The sequence below is a fragment of the Salvelinus namaycush genome, chromosome 11 (genome assembly GCF_016432855.1).
Source record: "Salvelinus namaycush isolate Seneca chromosome 11, SaNama_1.0, whole genome shotgun sequence".
Classification (NCBI taxonomy): domain Eukaryota; kingdom Metazoa; phylum Chordata; class Actinopteri; order Salmoniformes; family Salmonidae; genus Salvelinus; species Salvelinus namaycush.
In genome coordinates this window covers 227317-247478 of record NC_052317.1, presented here as the reverse complement: position 1 = coordinate 247478, position 20162 = coordinate 227317, and the positions used below count along the sequence as shown (strand labels likewise).

General features: G+C 40.8%; 1 protein-coding gene across 12 annotated transcripts in view; it reads right to left on the bottom strand.

The window, feature by feature from the left end:
- The window catches only part of LOC120055693 (disks large homolog 1-like), a 234941-nt gene that overhangs the window by 77393 nt on the left and 137386 nt on the right, over positions 1–20162 (bottom strand). For all 12 annotated transcript variants that reach the window (XM_039003593.1, XM_039003595.1, XM_039003592.1 and 9 more), the window contains 2 exons: positions 12123–12292; positions 452–588 (listed from right to left, as the gene is read on the bottom strand). In XM_039003593.1, coding sequence (XP_038859521.1) covers positions 452–588; positions 12123–12292 — 307 coding nt within the window. The remainder of the gene's footprint in view (positions 1–451; positions 589–12122; positions 12293–20162) is intronic.

Below are 20162 nucleotides of genomic sequence, written 5' to 3'. Positions count from 1 at the left end.
GTAAAGCATTTTTGAAATCTGACACGTTGGCTGGATTCACAACAAGTGTAGCTTTAATTTGTTATATTGAATGTGTGATTTCATGAAAGTTACATTTTTATAGTCATTTATTTGAATTTGGCGCTCTGCATTTTCATAGGATGTTGGCCAGGTGGGACGCTACCGTCCCACATATCCCAGAGAGGTTAAAGGTGCACCCTCAAAACATATCATACAAACTTTATATTACAGGGAGCTGCACACTCAAATATGGAAACACACAACAGTAACAGTAACATAAAAAACACAAATGTGTCAAAACACTCACCAATCCTGTCTCATTGAAATGGTGAAGCCTTAATGCAAGGGCTCTGAGGTACTTAATTAGTTACTCGTTGATGTATCTGTAATAATGACCATGTAACTAAATGAGTGGAATGAAGGACGATGGAAATGGAAATAGTGATCTTACAGCCAGAAGTTTGTCTCCTATCTGTAGCCTCCCGTCTTTGTGCGCAGCTCCTCCTTCGATGATTTTGGTGACGTAGATGCTGTTGTCCCCTGGGATGTGCTGGTTCCCCACTCCCCCTGCTATACTGAAACCAAGACCTGGATGAGACAAGAGGAGAATTTTCATAACGTTAACCAATCTCTGAAAATAAATATGTATGCTGAAAAAAAGTCACACTCACTGTATTAGCATAACAATAATGAAATTCCCATCACCAGCAAACAACAATCACGGGGAAAAAGTGTTTTTCTGATATGTTTCCTAGGAATCCAAGGCATTGTTCTATTGCCTGTATAATCATATGGCAATGAGGTATTTTAACTAAAGCTACTTTGCTAAAAAGAGGAAAGAAACAAAACACATCCACACTGCCAGTACTCATGCTACATTCCTTTGACCAGGTTAACCTCAATAAAAGCATGAATACACATGACAGCTGGTGTTAAACTAAAGTAATGAATAAGAAGGTGAGGCGCAACAGTCGCCATTACATATATATTTAACTTGATAAAGAATAAAACGTGGTGTGACATTTAAACAGACATTCACCAGACACTAAACTAGAGTAAAAAAGAATGTTGGGCTGACAATCATAAGCTATAGTGTTATCAAAATAACATGTTTACAGTTATAAATCAGACCTGTCCTGAAACTGTGCGGGCATGAATAAGCATAAAAACTTTGCTTGAAAAACACCCAGCATTCATCTTTTATGGTGACAAAAAGTATTGGAATTAGGCCATGGCAGTTTCTAAAGGAAATAGCAATGGCGAACTTAATCAAACGTCTCTGGAAGTGTTGCCAAATTTGATAACTTTAACTGCGACATTTTCAGAATTTAAAAAAACAACAATTGCAAAATGTTGTGGACCTGTAAACAGATCATTTGAATTCTATAACGTTTGCGTTGACTTTTTCCAGAAACAAAATATGCTGCAATGTTAGAGCAAAATACTTGAATTAGTGTATCTATTTACTACTGTAAAGTAGGCTACATCACGAGTATGAAACCATCACAGTTAGAAAAGGTAAAGAATTTATTCTGCAATGATCATGGAAATGAAATTGATAATAGATATTAATAATAGCTATTGTATAATGCAAAAAAAATCTTTTTTTTGTCTTTTCAGTATATATTTACCTAAAGTTTGCAGGAAGCTAAGCACATTCCCGCGTCAAGTTTAGTTTTTATAAATGCAAACTTTTAAAATAATAATAATTATATATTATTAATTATTATTATATTAAAAGTTGACATTTATAAAAACTAAACTTTACGTGGGTGGGAGCTTATTATTAGGTGGGAGCTTATATTTGTCGTATTTCACACATTTGTGTTTGGATTATACACGTGTGAATTGGAAATGTGTTTTTTGCATATCGATTTTTCACCTAGTCGTGAAACTTTTGCGTGAAAACTGGAGCATGCATGTTTTGTGGTATACTGTATACTTTAACCTCAATCATAGCTAGTTAGCTAATGTTATACTACATCCAAGGTCAATCTGATGACATCACAATGACGACAAAACGTTTTCCTACAAATTATTTGACTCCTTTAGAAATGTAATTGTATTCATTAGCGCCAATAACAATGCATTGAGTAGCCTAGAACATTCAGTCGGGACTCAAATTTAAAAAACAATATTTGGACGAAAAGTGCAACTAATTTTAAACAACTGTTGCAGTGGCTTAAACGAAGGGATGGAATGGGACAATGCTATGATTCTAAATAGCAGTGCCAAATATCCTCCTCACGCACTTCCATGTTGAGTCTCATTCTCTACTTTATACACACGAATGATAAACACAGGTGACAATTTCGAAGGGGGGCTTTTCCGTTTGCGAGAGTGGAGACATTGAATCTGAATTTCCAACAATGAGACATTTTTGTTCGAGTTAACCGAGATTAGTGACTGAATTTTTCATATACAGTGCATTCAGAAAGTATTCAGACCCCTTCCCTATTTCCACAATGTTACGTTACAGCCTTAATCTAAAATGGATTAAATAAAATGTTCCTCAATCTACACACAATACCCCAGAACTACAAAGCGAAAACAGGTTTAGACATTTTTGCCAATTTATTACAAATAAAAAACAGATACCTTATTTACATAAGTATTCAGACCCTTTGCCATGAGACTGGAAATTGAGCTCAGGTGCATCCTGTTTCCATTGATCATCCTTGAGATGATTCTACAACTTGGAATCCACCTGTGGTAAATTCAATTGATTGGACATTATTTGGAAAGGCACACACCTTCTATATAAGGTCCTACACAGTTGACAGTGAATGTCAGAGCAAAAACAAAGCCATGAGGTCAAAGGAATTGTCCGTAGAGCTCTGAGACAGGATTGTGTCGAGCAACGACTAAAACATTTCTGCATCATTGAAGGTCTTCAGAAACACAGTTGCCTCCATCATTCTTAACTTCTTGTGGCTGCAGGGGTAGTATTGAGTAGCTTGGATGAAAGGTGCACAGAGGTGCCCAGAGTAAACGGCCTGCTCCTCAGTCATAAATGCTAATATATGCATATTATTATTAGTATTGGATAGAAAACACTCTGAAGTTTCAAAAAACTGTTTGAATTATGTCTGAGTATAACAGCACTCATATGGCAGGCAAAAACCTGAGAAAAAATCAGAAGTGGAAATTATTAGGCTGGTCGATTTTCAACCAAGATCCCATTGAATTTACAGCGAGACATGAATGAGTTTTCACTTCCTACGGCTTCCACTAGATGTCAACAGTCTGTAGAACTTTGTCTGATGCCTCTTCTGTGAAGGGGGGCCGAATGAGAGAGAAATGAGTCAGGTCTGCCATGACCTGACCATGCTTTCACCATGCGCGTTCACATAAGAGGGAGCTCTGTTCCATCGCTCATCTGAAGTCAATGTAATTCTCCGGTCGGAACGTTCTTCAAGATTTATGTTAACAACATTCTAAAGATTGATTCAATACATCGTTTGACATGTTTCTACTGACTGTTACTGAACTTTTGGACATTTCATCAGCTTTTAGGGAGCGCGATTCTTGACTTTGGAATTGTTTACCAAACACGCTAACAAAAGTAGCTAATTGGACATAAATAACGGACATTATCGAACAAATCAAGCATTTATTGAGGACCTGGGATTCCTGGGAGTGCATTCTGATGAAGATCATCAAAGGTAAGGAAACATTTATCATGTAATTTCTGGTTTCTGTTGACTCCAACATGGCGGCTAATTTGACTATTGTTCTGAGCGCCATCTCAGATTATTGCATGGTTTGCTTTTTCCGTAAAGTTTTTTGAAATCTGACACAGCGGTTGCATTAAGGAGAGGTATATCTATAATTCCATGTGTATAACTTGTATTATCATCTACATTTATGATGAGTATTTCTGTTGAAACGATGTGGCTATGCAAAATCACTGGATGTTTTTGGAACTAGTGAATGTAACGCGCCAATGTAAACTCAGATTTCTTTATATAAATATGAACTTTTATCAAACAAAACATACATGTATTGTGTAACATGAAGTCCTATGAGTGTCATCTGATGAAGATCATCAAAGGTTAGTGATTAATTTTATCTCTATTTGTGCTTTTTGTGACTCCTATCTTTGGCTGGAAAAATGGCTGTGCTTATTGTGGTTTGGTGTGACCTAACAATCGTTTGTGGTGCTTTCGCTGAAAAGCCTATTTGAAATCGGACACTGTGGTGGGATTAACAACAAGATTACCTTTAAAATGGTATAAAACACATGTATGTCTGAGGAATTTTAATTATGAGATTTCTGTTTTTTTAATTTGGCGCCCTGCACTTTCACTGGCTGTTGTCATATCGATCCCGTTACCGGGATTGCAGCCCTAAGAAGGTAACGGAAATAAGTTTGGAACCACCAAGACTCTTTTTAGAGCTGGCCGCCGGGCCAAACTGAGCAATCGCGGGAGAAGGCCCTTGGTTAGGGAGGTGACCAAGAACCCGATGGTCACTAGGACAGAGCTCCAGAGTTCCTCTGGAGATAGGAGAACCTTCCAGAAGGACAACCATCTCTGCAGCAGTCCAACAATCAGGCTTTTATGGTAGTGGCCAGACGGAAGCCACTGCTCAGTAAAAAGCACATGACAGCCTGCTTGGAGTTTGCCAAAAGACACCTAAAGACACTCAGACCATGAGAAACAAGATTCTCTGGTCTGATGAAACAAAGATTGAACTCTTTGGCCTGAACGCCAAGCGTCAAGTCTGGAGGAAACATGGCATCATCCCTACGGTGAAGCATGGTGGTGGCAGCATCATGCTGTGGGGATGTTTTTCAGCGGCAGGAACTGGGAGACTAGTCAGGATCGAGGCAAAGATGAACGGAGCAAAGTACATAGTGATCCTTGATGATAACCTGATCCAGAGCGCTCAGGACCTTACAACAGGACAACGACCCTAAGCACACAGTCAAGGCAATGGCTTCGGGACAGGTCTCAATGTCCTTGAGTGGCCCAACTAGAGCCCAGGTTTAAACTTGATCTAACATCTCTGGAGAGACCTAGAAATTGCTGTGCAGCAACGCTCTCCATCCAACCTGACAGAGCATGAGACGATCTGCAGAGAATGGGAGAAACTCCCCAAATACAGATGAGCCAAACTTCAACCAAGTACTGAGTAAAGGGTCTGAATACTTTTGTGATCAGTTTTTTATTTTATAAAATGTACACATTTAAACAGTATTCGTTTGTTATTGTGGGGTATTGTGTGTAGATTGATGAGGGAAAAAAACAAATTAATTTGAGAAAAAGGCTGTTAACCTAACAAAATGTGGAAAAAGTCAAGAGGTCTGATTACTTTCCGAAGGCACTGTATATACACAAAACTATGTGGACACCCCTTCAAATTAGTAGATTCGGCTATTTCAAATCAAATCAAATTTTATTTGTCACATACACATGGTTAGCAGATGTTAATGCGAGTGTAGCGAAATGCTTGTGCTTCTAGTTCCGACAATGCAGTAATAACCAACAACTATTCTAACCTAACAATTCCACAACTACTACCTTATACACACAAGTGTAAAGGGATAAAGAATATGTACATAAAGATATATGAATGAGTGATGGTACAGAACGGCATAGGCAAGATGCAGTAGATGGTATAGAGTACAGTATATACATATGAGATGAGTAATGTAGGGTATATAAACATAAAGTGGCATAGTTTAAAGTGGCTAGTGATACATGTATTACATAAAGATGGCAAGATGCAGTAGATGATATAGAGTACAGTATATACATATACATATGTAAACATTATATTAAGTGGCATTGTTTACAGTGGCTAGTGTTACATTTTTACATAATTTCCATCAATTCCCATTATTAAAGTGGCTGGAGTTGAGTCAGTATGTTGGCAGCAGCCACTAAATGTTAGTGGTGGCTGTTTAACAGTCTGATGGCCTTGAGATAGAAGCTGTTTTTCAGTCTCTCGGCCCCTTCTTTGATGCACCTGTACCGACCTCGCCTTCTGGATGATAGCGGGGTGAACAGGCAGTGGCTCGGGTGGTTGTTGTCCTTGATGATCTTTATGGCCTTCCTGTGACATCGGGTGGTGTAGGTGTCCTGGAGGGCAGGTAGTTTGCCCCCGTGATGCGTTGTGCAGACCTCACTACCCTCTGGAGAGCCTTACGGTTGTGGGCGGAGCAGTTGCCGTACCAGGCGGTGATACAGCCCGACAGGATGCTCTCGATTGTGCATCTGTAGAAGTTTGTGAGTGCTTTTGGTGACAAGCCGAATTTCTTCAGCCTCCTGAGGTTGAAGAGGCGCTGCTGCGCCTTCTTCACAACGCTGTCTGTGTGGGTGGACCAATTCAGTTTGTCCGTGATGTGTACACCGAGGAACTTAAAACTTTCCACCTTCTCCACTACTGACCCGTCGATGTGGATAAGGGGGTGCTCCCTCTGCTGTTTCCTGAAGTCCAAAATCATCTCCTTTGTTTTGTTGACGTGGAGTGTGAGGTTATTTTCCTGACACCACACTCCGAGGGCCCTCACCTCCTCCCTGTAGGCCGTCTCGTCGTTGTTGGTAATCAAGCCTACCACTGTAGTGTCGTCCGCAAACGTGATGATTGAGTTGGCGGCGTGCATGGCCACGCAGTCGTGGGTGAACAGGGAGTACAGGAGAGGGCTCAGAAGACACCCCTGTGGGGCCCCAGTGTTGAGGATCAGCGGGGTGGAGATGTTGTTACCTACCCTCACCACCTGGGGGCGGCCCGTCAGGAAGTCCAGGACCCAGTTGCACAGGGCGGGGTCGAGACCCAGGATGACGAGTTTGGAGGGTACTATGGTGTTAAATGCTGAGCTGTAGTCGATGAACAGCATTCTCACATAGGTATTCCTCTTGTCCAGATGGGTTAGGGCAGTGTGCAGTGTGGTTGCGATTGCATCGTCTGTGGACCTATTGGGTCGGTAAGCAAATTGGAGTGGGTCTAGGGTGTCAGGTAGGGTGGAGGTGATATGGTCCTTGACTAGTCTCTCAAAGCACTTCATGATGACGGAAGTGAGTAATACGGGGCGGTAGTTGTTTAGCTCAGTTACCTTAGCTTTCTTGGGAACAGGAACAATGGTGGCCCTCTTGAAGCATGTGGGAACAGCAGACTGGGATAAGGATTGATTGAATATGTCCTTAAACACACCAGCCAGCTGGTCTGCGCATGCTCTGAGGACGCGGCTAGGAATGCCGTCTGGGCCTGCAGCCTTGTGAGGGTTAACACGTTTAAATGTTTTACTCACCTCGGCTGCAGTGAAGGAGAGCCCGCAGGTTTTGGTAGCGGGCCGTGTCAGTGGCACTGTATTGTCCTCAAAGCGAGCAAAAAAGTTATTTAGTCTGTCTGGGAGCAAGACATCCTGGTCCGCGACGGGGCTGGTTTCTTTTTGTAATCCGTGATTGACTGTAGACCCTGCCACATACCTCTTGTGTCTGAGCTGTTGAATTGCGACTCTAATTTGTCTCTATACTGGCACTTAGCTTGTTTGATTGCCTTGCGAAGGGAATAGCTACACTGTTTGTATTCGGTCATGTTTCCGGTCACCTTGCCCTGGTTAAAAGCAGTGGTTCGTGCTTTCAGTTTCACGCGAATGCTGCCATCAATCTACGGTTTCTGGTTTGGGAATGTCTTAATCGTTGCTGTGGGTACGACATCGTCAATGCACTTTCTAATGAACTCGCTCACCGAATCAGCGTATTCGTCAATGTTGTTGTTGGACGCAATGCGGAACATATCCCAATCTACGTGATCGAAGCAGTCTTGAGGCGTGGAGTCAGATTGGTCGGACCAGCGTTGAACAGACCTGAGCGCGGGAGCTTGCTGTTTTAGTTTCTGTTTGTAGGCTGGAAGCAACAAAATGGAGTCGTGGTCAGCTTTTCCGAAAGGATGGCGGGGGAGGGCCTTATATGCGTCGCGGAAGTTAGTATAACAATGATCCAAGGTTTTACCAGCCCTGGTAGCACAATCGATATGCTGATAGAATTTAGGGAGTTTTGTTTTCAGATTAGCCTTGTTAAAATCCATAGCTACGATGAATGCTGCCTCAGGGTGTGTGGTTTCCAGTTTACAAAGAGTCAGATAAAGTTCGTTCAGGGCCATCGATGTGTCTGCTTGGGGGGGAATATATACGGCTGTGATTATAATCGAAGAGAATTCCCTTGGTAGATAATGCGGTCGACATTTGATTGTGAGGAATTCTAAATCAGGTGAACAGAAGGACTTGAGATCCTGTATGTTGTTATGATCACACCACGTCTCGTTAATCATAAGGCATACACCCCCACCCCACTTCTTACCAGAAAGATGTTTGTTTCTGTCGGCGCGATGCGTGAAGAAACCAGCTGGCTGCACCGACTCCGTCAGCGTCTCTCGAGTGAGCCATGTTTCCGTGAAGCAAAGAACGTTACAGTCTCTGATGTCTCTCTGGAATGTTACCCTTGCTCGGATTTCATCAACCTTGTTGTCAAGAGACTGGACATTGGCGAGTAGTATGCTAGGGAGTGGAGCGCGATGTGCCCGTCTCCGAAGCCTGACCAGAAGACCGCTTCGTTTGCCCCTTTTACGGCGTCGTTGTTTAGGGTCGCCGGCTGGGATCAGATCCATTGTACTGGGTGGAAGGCAAAACACAGGATCCGCTTCGGGAGAGTCATATTCCTGGTTGTAATGATGGTGAGTTGACTTTGCTCTTATATTCAGTAATTCCTCCCGACTGTATGTAATGAAACCTAAGATTACCTGTGGTACCAATGTAATAAATAACACATAAATAAACAAAATACTGCATAGTTTCCTAGGAATGCGAAGCGAGGCGGCCATCTCTGTCGGTGCCGGAAGTTTGAGCCACACCCATTGCTGACGTATAAAATTTAGCAAACAGTCATGCAATCTCCATAGGTAAAACACTGGCAGTAGAATGACCTTATTTTAGCATGGTTCTATCTAGGCCTTACTAATAATGATTGCGCTTATCAGGTAGCTAGCGCTAGCTAACTTTTCCACGTGGCTTGCAAGGTAGCTGGTTAGAGTATTCAGGTAGCTAGCTAACGCTTAACAGTCTACTTTTGGGCCCTACTTTGGGCCTTGAAATGTGTGGAGTAGTACGGATGTGACAAATGAAAACATTTCTTAATGTTTAAACTGCCTTTATGGGTTTCCAGCTCAAACTATAAGACAAATTCATAAAATTCCACGTGAATTTACAATGCTGCTGCCAGAAACAGTTTGGGTCTCACGGTGCGTCCCATTCAGATGGTTAAGCATTGCACCCGTTGTACGATTACTGTACCTCAATTGCACCTCGCTAAGTTAGCACTTCCTTCTCATTTAACTTCTCAAAGTATTGCCATACAGGACTTTGTTGCTGTGCTTGCCTTTCTCTGCCATTTTTCCAACTGTTATCGATGATGACAATTATCCTTGACTCCTTGCATATCGACTCCCGATGTCGACACCCAATTCTGAGTGTCAAGATTCAATTCCACTAAGAATAGACTGCTAAGATTCTGGATTTTTGGAACGGAGGAGACTTATTAGTTGCCGTACTTCTGAGAACAAACCCTTCCCGTCTTTCATAGCGAGCGAGCGAGGGACGGAGAGAGAGCGGAGGCGCACAGTATAGGCAGGCAGGCCACCAAGCAGGCAGACAGAAAGGTGCACTAGGCCTACAGTCCCTTCAGAAAGTGTTCATACTGACTTATTCCACATGCTGCTGTGTTACAGCTGGAATTAAAAAAGGATACATAAGTATTCAATACTTTAACAGTGATTAAAGCTGTGAGTCTTCCTGCTTAAGTCTAACTTTGCACAACTGGATTGTACAATATTTGCACATTATCCTTTAAAATTCTTCAAGTTGGTTGTTCATCACTGCTAGACAGCCATTTTCAAGTCTTGCCATAGATTTTAAGCCAATTTAAGTGAAAACTAACTAGGCCACTCAGGAACATTCAATGTCGTCTTGGTAAGCATCTACAGAGTATATTTGGCCTTGTGTTTTGGGTTATTGTCCGGCTGAAAGGTACATTTTTTTGTTTTTCGGTTAGATATTTTTCTTAACGTTAAGGATCCCAATTTCGTTTAAACCCCTAAAGTCGATTGACACTCCCTAGCGTCACACGGTGATACCATTTTGAATATTGAATAGCTCCCCATGTGTTTATGCTAGAAACGTTTCTCGTAGCAGCTGCAGCTCAATCCCCTCTTTACAACGACATAAATCTTGTGAAAGCGGTATTTTTCTACACGAGAGGATCCGGACAAGAAAATGTCACGAAATTGTCTGTAAAACCTGAACCATTTGAGCTACAAACGAATAAGTCCCCACCAACAAAAGATGACTCTCACGAGCACCAGTGTCGGTTGTTCTGCTCTACAACATCCACAAGCTTTACAGCAGAACTGTCTCGGATGTCGTAATTTCGAAGAGGTGTTCTCCCAGAACCAACTGTCCAGACTGAACTGTTGGAGCTACAAACTAATATGTCACCAATAAAAAGGGTAGGCTCTCACAAATATGAAAGTGTTGGTTGTTTTGCTCTACAAAGCACACACGCTTCAGGGGAGTCGTCTGAAGGTAACCTAGTACCGGGCTGTAGAAATGGCACAACGTGCATAGGGGGAAAAAAACAAAGGTGTCACGAATAACGGTACCAAACATCAGTCTAAAAAGTTTTTTTTTTTTCCCCCCAGAGTTCTCTCAGATATAGGACAGGCACTTCAAAACTTTATTTTTGACCATCTGTGTTGCAATGTACAAATGTGCTATTCAATGAGTTTCTATGGGCTATAGCAGTAAAGGCCAAATTCAATGTTAAATATTTTATTTTTATACCCACAGGAGTCCTAAAATTCAAAATCAAATGGCTAAATTATCAATTTTATGACCATCTAAAAAAAATCCATGTTAGCTTAGTAGATATTGCGATCTAAGGGCTTAAACATTTTAACGTTCACACCCCTATGGAGTACACTACCTTTTGGCCCAGAAATGTATGGATCACACTACCTTTTGCCCTGAAATGTATGGAGTACACTACCCTTGGGCCCTATAGAGAAGTAAGGGAGACCGGGGACAATTGTAACACTGGTCAATTGTAATCCATCAATTATTTAATTTGAGGAAGCCTTACTTTTTTTGCCACCTCTCAGTTTTGATTATTGACCTGTAGAACATTATGCATGTATCTAAACATATAATTTTTTTATCAGTAAGATGAGGTATAGTTGATGACAATTATTGTTGTATGTTCTCACAAGACTAATTTGGAAAGAGTTCTATGCTTGGGGTTAGGTGTAACGCAATGCTGTACGTCACCCCTTACTTAAAATTATATATGCAATTACAAAGACACATTCACATATTTATATAAAATGTAACTTATTTACATCAACTTTGGTTGTGCAACCAAGATAATACTTCAGAAAAATTTACACTTTTTTAAACGCTAATGCAAAATATTATATTTTGGATACTCAGTTCTGGGCAATATTACATGCCTAACAGATAAAAGGAAAATGTCGACTTAGTGTATTTTCATCCAAATATCAGTTTAAAAAAATCCTAATTGTTCAATTACACCACATTTTTACCATTGAAGACAGTGTTACAACTGTCCCATATACAACTAACCATGGTCGTTGGTGGCACCGGGAAATACGAGGCCTGGCTAGCAAGCCAAACAGCTTGTTAGCTAGCTTGTCAGTTGACTGTTAGCTAGCCAAAATACTTGTTTTGATAGCTACATCTTATCATCTGAGGCTTTAAAAGTGTAATTATACTTTGATTTAGAGATTAAAACAAATCAGTTTTTAATGCTAATTAGCAAATGCAACAACAACTGATAATGATAGAGCACGTCACAAATGTACATTTTTTGTGTGACATTTTGAAATCACTACAAACAGAGTTAAAGAAAAAACGATTTTAAGAAACAACTCCAAAATAGTCTCCCCTACACTACCTTTGGGCCCTCTAACAACTGTATGGAGGAATACACTACCTTTGGGCCTTCTAAAAAAGCTTAATGTAGCATTAACTCTGTAGTGTGGGTAAGTGTGTTGAATTAAATTTAACACTATTTAGTTGATTTAACACTTGTGATGTTGCTGTGTACCTTTGGGTCCTTTCACTAGCTTGATCTCCATCACCTTCTCGGAGACAGGCTTCCTCCGGCGGACGTAGAGGCGCACCAGCGACCCGGCCTCCTTCAGAGCTTCCACCGCCCGACTGTGGGTCACGTCCCGCACGTCTGCCTCATTCACCCGCAGGATGACATCGTTGACCCTTCACCGGGGTGAAGAGGAATGACAGTTAAAGCCAGGGTGGGGTCCCATAATCCCATCATAATTTCAGCCCAAAAATTACTCAAAGGATAAATTCAGTATTTTACAACTTAAAGTCAATTGGTTCCTCAGTTTTTAGTGGCTGTTCGAACCATGGATTACAGTTTCTATTGGCCCATAGAATACTTTCAGGGTGGGGAACCATCATGTTGCGAAAAATTGAACTTCACTTTTAAAGCCTGCAGGTGTAATGCATTATGATGCAGGTATAATGCTTTGTAACACTCTCAGTGACTTTGAGAGGAGTCTCAAAGGAGCATAGGTGGTTTAAAAACGGTGTCTCTCAGTCACCAGATCTCAACCAAAATAAACAATTATGGGAGATTATGGAGCGGCACTTGAGACTGTTTTCCAGCACCATAAGCAAAACACTGAATGATGGAATTTATTGTGGAAGAATTGTGTCGCATCCCTCCAATAGAGTTCCAGACACTTGCAGAATCTATGCCAAGAGACATTGAAGCTGTTCTGGCAGCTGGTAAGGGCCCAATGCCCTATTAACACACTATGTTGGGGGTTTCCTTTATTTTGGCAGTTACATGCATGTATGTATATAAAATGACTTGAAAATGACCAAGAACATCAGGAAATATCTCAGATCTCTCTTTACCTTTCCAAATTGACTAGATGAAATGGAACTGACCCTATACCCCTTTGAGCTTTCTCAAACTTGCGCAACCAAAACCGACATCAGGCGCCATATTTGACCCCCCCCCCTCGATGGAGAATGTCACACTGGCTCACGTCCGCTATTGTGACTCTGGCTTATCTTGACACTTGTCAATGGCTGTATTAAGTTCTTCTGCCGGGGACTAGTGTAATATTGATGAGGTGATGAAAGCACCCAAGCACTCTGACCCTGTGGTTGTGTCTGTGGGGTCCACAGGGAAGCTTGTGTCTGTCAGTGACTGTCGGGATAATGAATTATGTTACCTGCCAGGGTGTTACTGTTCAGGGTCGTGTTCATTCGGGCACAATATGAACCCAGGTCTGCAATTTGCGACAGTCACCCTCTCAATGCTCCTCTTTCTATGCTGTGCAAGTAGGCTGCGTGAGTAATATCCTGGGTCCTATCCACACAAACGTATTACTCTTCTAAGACCCCAGACAATCTGGGATCATTTAGAGATGCAAAACTGACGGATGTGCACATGTAGGCTACACGTTTAAGCAGTGGATCTGGAAGTGCGCAGCCTATAGATCCAAAAGATGAGACAGACAGACATACAGTACCAGTCAAAAGTTTGGACACACAGACTCATGCAAGGGTTTGTCTTTATTTTTACAATGTAGAATATAGTAAAAAATCATGTAGTAACCAAAAAAGTGTTAACCTTTCTAGGGTAGGTCTGACGATAGCGTCCCACCTGGCCAACATCCAGTGAAATTGCAGAGCGCGAAATTCAAAAATACTAAATTCAAATATTTAACATTCTTGAAAATATGTGTTATACATCAAAATAAAGCTTAACTTCTTGTTAATCCAGCCGCCATGTCATGTCAGATTTCAAAAAGGCAATAAGGCGAAAGCAAACCATGCGATTATCTGAGGACAGCGCCCCGCATACAAACACATGAAAATCATATTTCAACCAGGCAGGTGCGACACAAAAGTCAGAAATAGCGATTTAAAAAATGCCTTACCTTTGATGATCTTCTTCTGTTGGCACTCCAAAAGGTCCCAGTTACATCACAAATGTTCCTTTTGTTCGATAATGTCCTTTATATCCATAAAAACTCAGTTTAGCTGGTGAGCTTCAGTCAATAATCCACCCATTTTCCCTCCTTCAAAATGCATACAAAATTAATCCCAAACGTTACTAATAAAATTTTCCAAACAAGTCAAACAACGTTTATAATCAAACCTTAGGTATCCTAATACGCAAATAAATGATAACATTTAAGAGGGAGAATCGTTATTGTATTGTTATTGCGCTTTCTTCCACACGCTTGGAAACACTACAGCCAAAATGGGAGCCACCTAGAAAAACTACATTTTCTGGGTCCTTTTTCAAAAAACCAGCCTGAAACTCTTTCTAAAGACTGTTGACATCTAGTGGAAGCCCTAGGAACTGCAATCTGGGAGGACTTGGCCTTATAATTAAAGTTGAAAAAAGTGGTAAGCTGATTTCTTTTTTTTTTGGTATGGTTTGTCCTCGCCTGCCATATCAGTTCTGTTATACTCACAGACATTATTTTAACAGTTTTAGAAACTTTAGAGTGTTTTCTATCCACATCTACCAATTATATGCATATCCTAGCTTCTGGGCCTGAATAACAGGCAGTTAGTTTACTTTGGGCACGCTTTTCATCCGCATGTCAAAATACTGCCCCCTACCCCAGAGAGGTTAACTTCTCTGCGCTACGGATCCCTTTAGCGGGATCATTTTCCTAAACAACCGCTGAATTACAGGGCACAAAATATTACAAAAAATATTTATAATCATGCAATCACAAGTGAAAAATACCAAAACACAGCTTAGCTTGTTGTTAATCCACCTATCGTGTCAGATTTTGAAAATATGCTTTGCAGCGAAAGCAATCCAAGCTTTTGTGAGTGTATCAATAAATGCTAGAACAGCTAGCCCCAAATTAGCATGGTCACGAAAGTCAGAAAAGCAATAAAATGAATCGCTTACCTTTGATAATCTTCGGATGTTTGCACTCACGAGGCTCCCAGTTACACAATAAATGTTATTTTTGTTCGATAAATATTACTTTTATAACAAAAAAAAACGCCATTTGGGTTGCGTGTTATGTTCAGAAAACCAAAGCCTTGTTCTGTTCGATGAAAATTCCAAAAAGTATCCGTAATGTTCTGTAATCTGTAATGTCAAATGTTTTTTTATAATCAATCCTCAGGTTGTTTTTAACAAACATAATCGATAATATTTCAACCGGACCGTAACCTATTCAATAAAAGAGAAAGAAAATGGAGAGCTACCCCTCTCGCGCGCAGGAACTAATCAAAGGACATGACTACTTTTGAAAAATCTCGCTCATTTTTCAAAATAAAAGCCTGAAACTATGTCTAAAACCTGGTCACAGCCTGAGGAAGCCATTGTAAAAGGAATATGGTTGATACCCCTTTAAATGGAAGAAAGACGGGCAAGGAAACACAGATTCTAAAATAAAAAAAATCACTTCCGGGTTAGATTTCCTCAGGTTTTCGCCTGCAGAATCAGTTTTGTTATACTCACAGACAATATTTTGACAGTTTTGGAAACTTTGGAGTGTTTTCTATCCTAATCGGTAAATTATATGTATATTCTATGATCTGGACCTGAGAAATAGTCCGCTTACCTTGGGAACGTTATTTTAAAATTAAAATAAATCTGACCTCTAGCGTCAAGAGGTTAAACAAATCAAAACATATTTTGATTCAAAGTAGCCACCCTTTGCCTTGATGACAGCTTTGCACACTCTTGGCATTCTCTCAACCAGCTTCATGAGGTAGTCACCTGGAATGCATTTCAATTAACAGGTGTGCCATGTTTCGTTCTTAATGCATTTGAGCCAATCAGTTGTGTTGTGACAAGGTAGGAGTGATATACAGAAGGTAGCACTATTTGGTAAAAGGCCGAGGCCATATTATGGCAAGAACAGCTCAAATAAGCAAAGAACAACGGCAGTCCATCATTACTTTAAGACATGAATGTCAGTCAATCCGGAAAATGTCAAGAACTTTGAAAGTTTCAAGTGCAGTGGCAAAAACCATCAAGCGCTATGATGAAACTGGCTCTCATCAGGACCTCCACAGGAAACGAAGACCCAGAGTTACCTCTGCTGCGGACGATAAAGTTCATTAGAGTTAACTGCACCTCAGATTGCAGCCCAAATAAATACTTCAGAGTTCAAGTAACAGACACATCTCAACATCAACTGTTCATTAGAGACTGCATGAATCAGGCCTCCATGGGAGAATTGCTGCAAAGAAACCACTACTAAAGGACACCAATATGAAGAAGAGACTTGGTTGGGCCAAGAAACACAGGCAATGGACATTAGACCAGTGGAAATCTGTCCTTTTGTCTGAGTCCAAAATTGATATTTTTGGTTCAAACAGCCATGTTTTTGTGAGACGCAGAGTAGGTGAACGGATAATCTCTGCATGTGTGGTTCCCACTGAAGCATGAAGGAGGTGTGATGGTGTGTGGGGATGCTTTGTTGGTGACACTGTCAGTGATTTATATAGAATTCAAGGCATACTTTACCAGCATGGCTACCACAGCATTCTGCAGCGATACGCCATCCCATCTGGTTTGCGCTTAGTGGGACTGTCATTTGTTTTTCAACAGGACAATGACCCATCACACCTCCAGGCTGTGTAAGGGCTATTTGACCAAGAAGGAAAGTGATGGAGTGCTGCATCAGATGACCTGGCCTCCACAATCACCCGACCCCAATTGAGATGATTTGGGATGAGTTGGACCGCAGAGTGAAGGAAAAGCAGCCAACAAGAGTTCAGCATATGTGGGAACTCCTTCAAGACTGTTGGAGAAGCATTCCAGGTGAAGCTGGTTGAGAGAATGGCAAGTGTATAAAGCTGTCATCAAGGCAAAGGGTGGCTACTTTGAAGAATCAAAATATATTTTGATTTGTTTAACACTTTTTTGGTTACTACATGATTCCATGTGTTATTTCATAGTTTTGATGTCTTCACTATTATTCGACAATGTAGGAAATAGCAAAAATAAAGAAAAACACGAATGAGTAGCTGTTTCCAAACTTTTGACTGGTACTGTATACCTAAAGGTCTTATGTAAGCCAAATCAGCCAATTCAGAGAGTATATAACAAAACAATTACACAATGTGTCAGTGTCTGTATGTGTGTACAGTCGTGGCCAAAAGTTTTTAGAATGACAAATATTAATTTTCACAAAGTCTGCTGCTTGGAGTCTGTCAGAATTTGTGGGGTTTTGTTTGTCCACCCGCCTCTTGAGGAGGAAGTCCTCAACGGGAATAAGGTCTGGGGAGTTTCCTGGCCATGGACACAAAATGTCAATGTTTTGTTCCTCGAGCCACTTAGTTATCACTTTTCCCTTATGGCAAGCTGCTCCATCATGCTGGAAAAGGCAATGTTCGTCACCAAACTGTTCCTGGATAGTAGGGAGAAGTTGCTCTCAGAGAATGTGTTGGTACCATTCTTTTTTCATGGCTGTGTTCTTAGGCAAAATTGTGAAAAACTGTTATTCGAACTCAATCAGCATGACAGAGTGATCTCCAGCCTTGTCCTCGTTAACAATGAGTGCTGCTGACTTTTCATCCAACTTAGTCAAAACCACTACAAACACCCTCGACACCAATTCAGACTGACCTCCAGGGATTGACCTGAAAATTACCTGATTACATCAGACTCATTCTGAACAAGTTGTAGTCTGCCAGGATGAAAGACAATACAGCCACATTACCATATTACTGTTTATACAGGTACCTCTGTTATGAGGTTTGTGTGTAATTATTTAAAAAATGAATGAGTAAAGATGAAACTATTTATGAAATGATGTAAGGTCATTTTAACCCCCCCCCCCCCCCCCCCATCTGGTGTATCCCAATTGCTATACCTACAACGTTTTTGTTTAAGGCACTGGACACAATGATAGAGCTTACGGAATAAAAAATAAAAAATCTATAAAGCCATACAGCAAAAACCAAAAGAACTAGGGGGTTTGGACCTCTCACTTGTTTTGGATTCAGCCTCAAGACTAACTCCAGAGTGGGCAATCACAGAATCTAAATCCTGTATGGTCATATCATTAAGAACTCTCTTCCACATTCATTTGACATAATTCAAAAAGTACAATGCTTGTCTTTCATAATTTGGTCAGATATACTTGGTTAAAGCAAATTTCTGCAGCATTAGTAAAGATGTGATCAATACACATGTTGATGATTTAATTCCTTTGCTATTTTTAACTACCCTGGTAGGTTGACTTAAAACCTGAACCAGGTTGCAGGCACTGGTTACAATTTGAAGTTATCTTGAGTGGGCAGCTTGATGAAAGCCAGTCAATATTTAAATCACCCAGATAATATACTTCTCTGTTGATATCACATACATTATCAAGCATTTCACATATATTATCCAGATACTGACTGTTAGCACTTGGTGGTCTATAGCAGCTACCCACAAGAATGGGTTTTAGGTGAGGCAGATGAACCTGTTAGCCATATAAAAAAAAGTGGTTCTGAATATGTTGCTGCGATGACCGCAACATCGCCCCCGTTGACATTTCTGTCTTTTCGGTAGATGTTATAGCCATGTATTGCTACCATTGTATCAAAGCTATTATCTATGTGAGTTCAAGAGACAGTCAGAATATGAATGTCATCTGTTACAATAAAGTTATTGACTTCATAAACCTTATTTCTTTGGCTACATATGTTACTATGGGCAATTTTTTAGCACTTTTCTGGGTTGCTTTATTGTTTTTAATGCTTTACTGGGAATCTTACCAGAAGTAGACTTGCTCATGTTATTTATATTGGAGCTGATAGTGCACGGTAAGCTGCACACAGTGGACTTCCAACTAGGGAAAGGGGGATACCTAGTCAGTTGTACAACTGAATGCATTCAACTGAAATGTGTCTTCCGCATCCAACAGAGCTACAGTAATTTTGGTAAAATCATACGTGAAATGATTGGCCGCTTTTTAAAATCTTTCAACGCTTGAATAATTTATTTAAAATCAATTTCCAGACGTTCTGAGCTAGCCCTCCTGATGTCGTTTGACCCCACATGGACTACGACAGTGTCAGCTCTCGGCATTTGTCATAGAATGGTCGGAAGCAGCCGTGTAATGTCCTGTACTCGTGCTCCTGGGTAGCACAGGGTTTTTGCGCTGGGAACCGAGATGTTTATCACCATAGAGCTGCCGATGATGACAGCTGGTGAAACAGCCGGTATAAGTCCTTACCCACTGATTGGAATAGCAAAGATATAAGTAAATGCTGGTCTGATTGCCAGACACCTGATTTTGACACTGGAAAAAAAACTAACCGACCATCTTACAATCAATTTGTTAATAGTTGCAAAGCCTCACTCTGGAGAAAATGAAATATACACTACGTGGATCAAAAACTTTATTTTATAAAGACATGGAAACCTTTTATTTATTTTGTTGAAACCTATACCAGTGTCTGATTATGTACCGAGTTCACATGTGTACTCATGTGTCTAGATACATACGTGTGTAGATATACTATACATAGACTGAACAAAAATATAAATGCAACATTCAACAATTTCAACATTTTACTGAGTTACAGTTCATATAAGGAAATAAGTCAATTGAAATAAATAAATCAGGCCCTAATCTATGACTGGAAATACAGATATGCATGTTGGTCACAGATACCTTTAAAAAAAATGTAAGGTAAGGGCGTGGATCAGAAAATTAGTCAGTATTTGATGTGACCACCACTTGCCTCATGCAGCGTGACATCTTCGCATAGAGTTGATCAAGCTGTTGATTGTGGCCTGTGGAATGTTATCCCACTCCTCTTCAATAGCTGTGCGAAGTTTCTGGATATTGGCGGGAACTGGAACCCGCTGTTGTACACGCCGATCCAGAGCATCCCAAAATTGCTCAATAGGTGACATGTCTGGTGCGTATGCAGGCCATGGAAGAACTGAGACATTTTCAGCATCCAGCAATTGTGTACATATCCTTGCAACATGCGAAGGAGATGTGTAGCTCTGCATGAGGCAAATGGTGGTCACACCAGATACTGACATGTTTTCTGATCCACGCACCTACCTTTAAGGTATCTTACCAACAGATGCATATCTATATTCCCAGTCATGTGA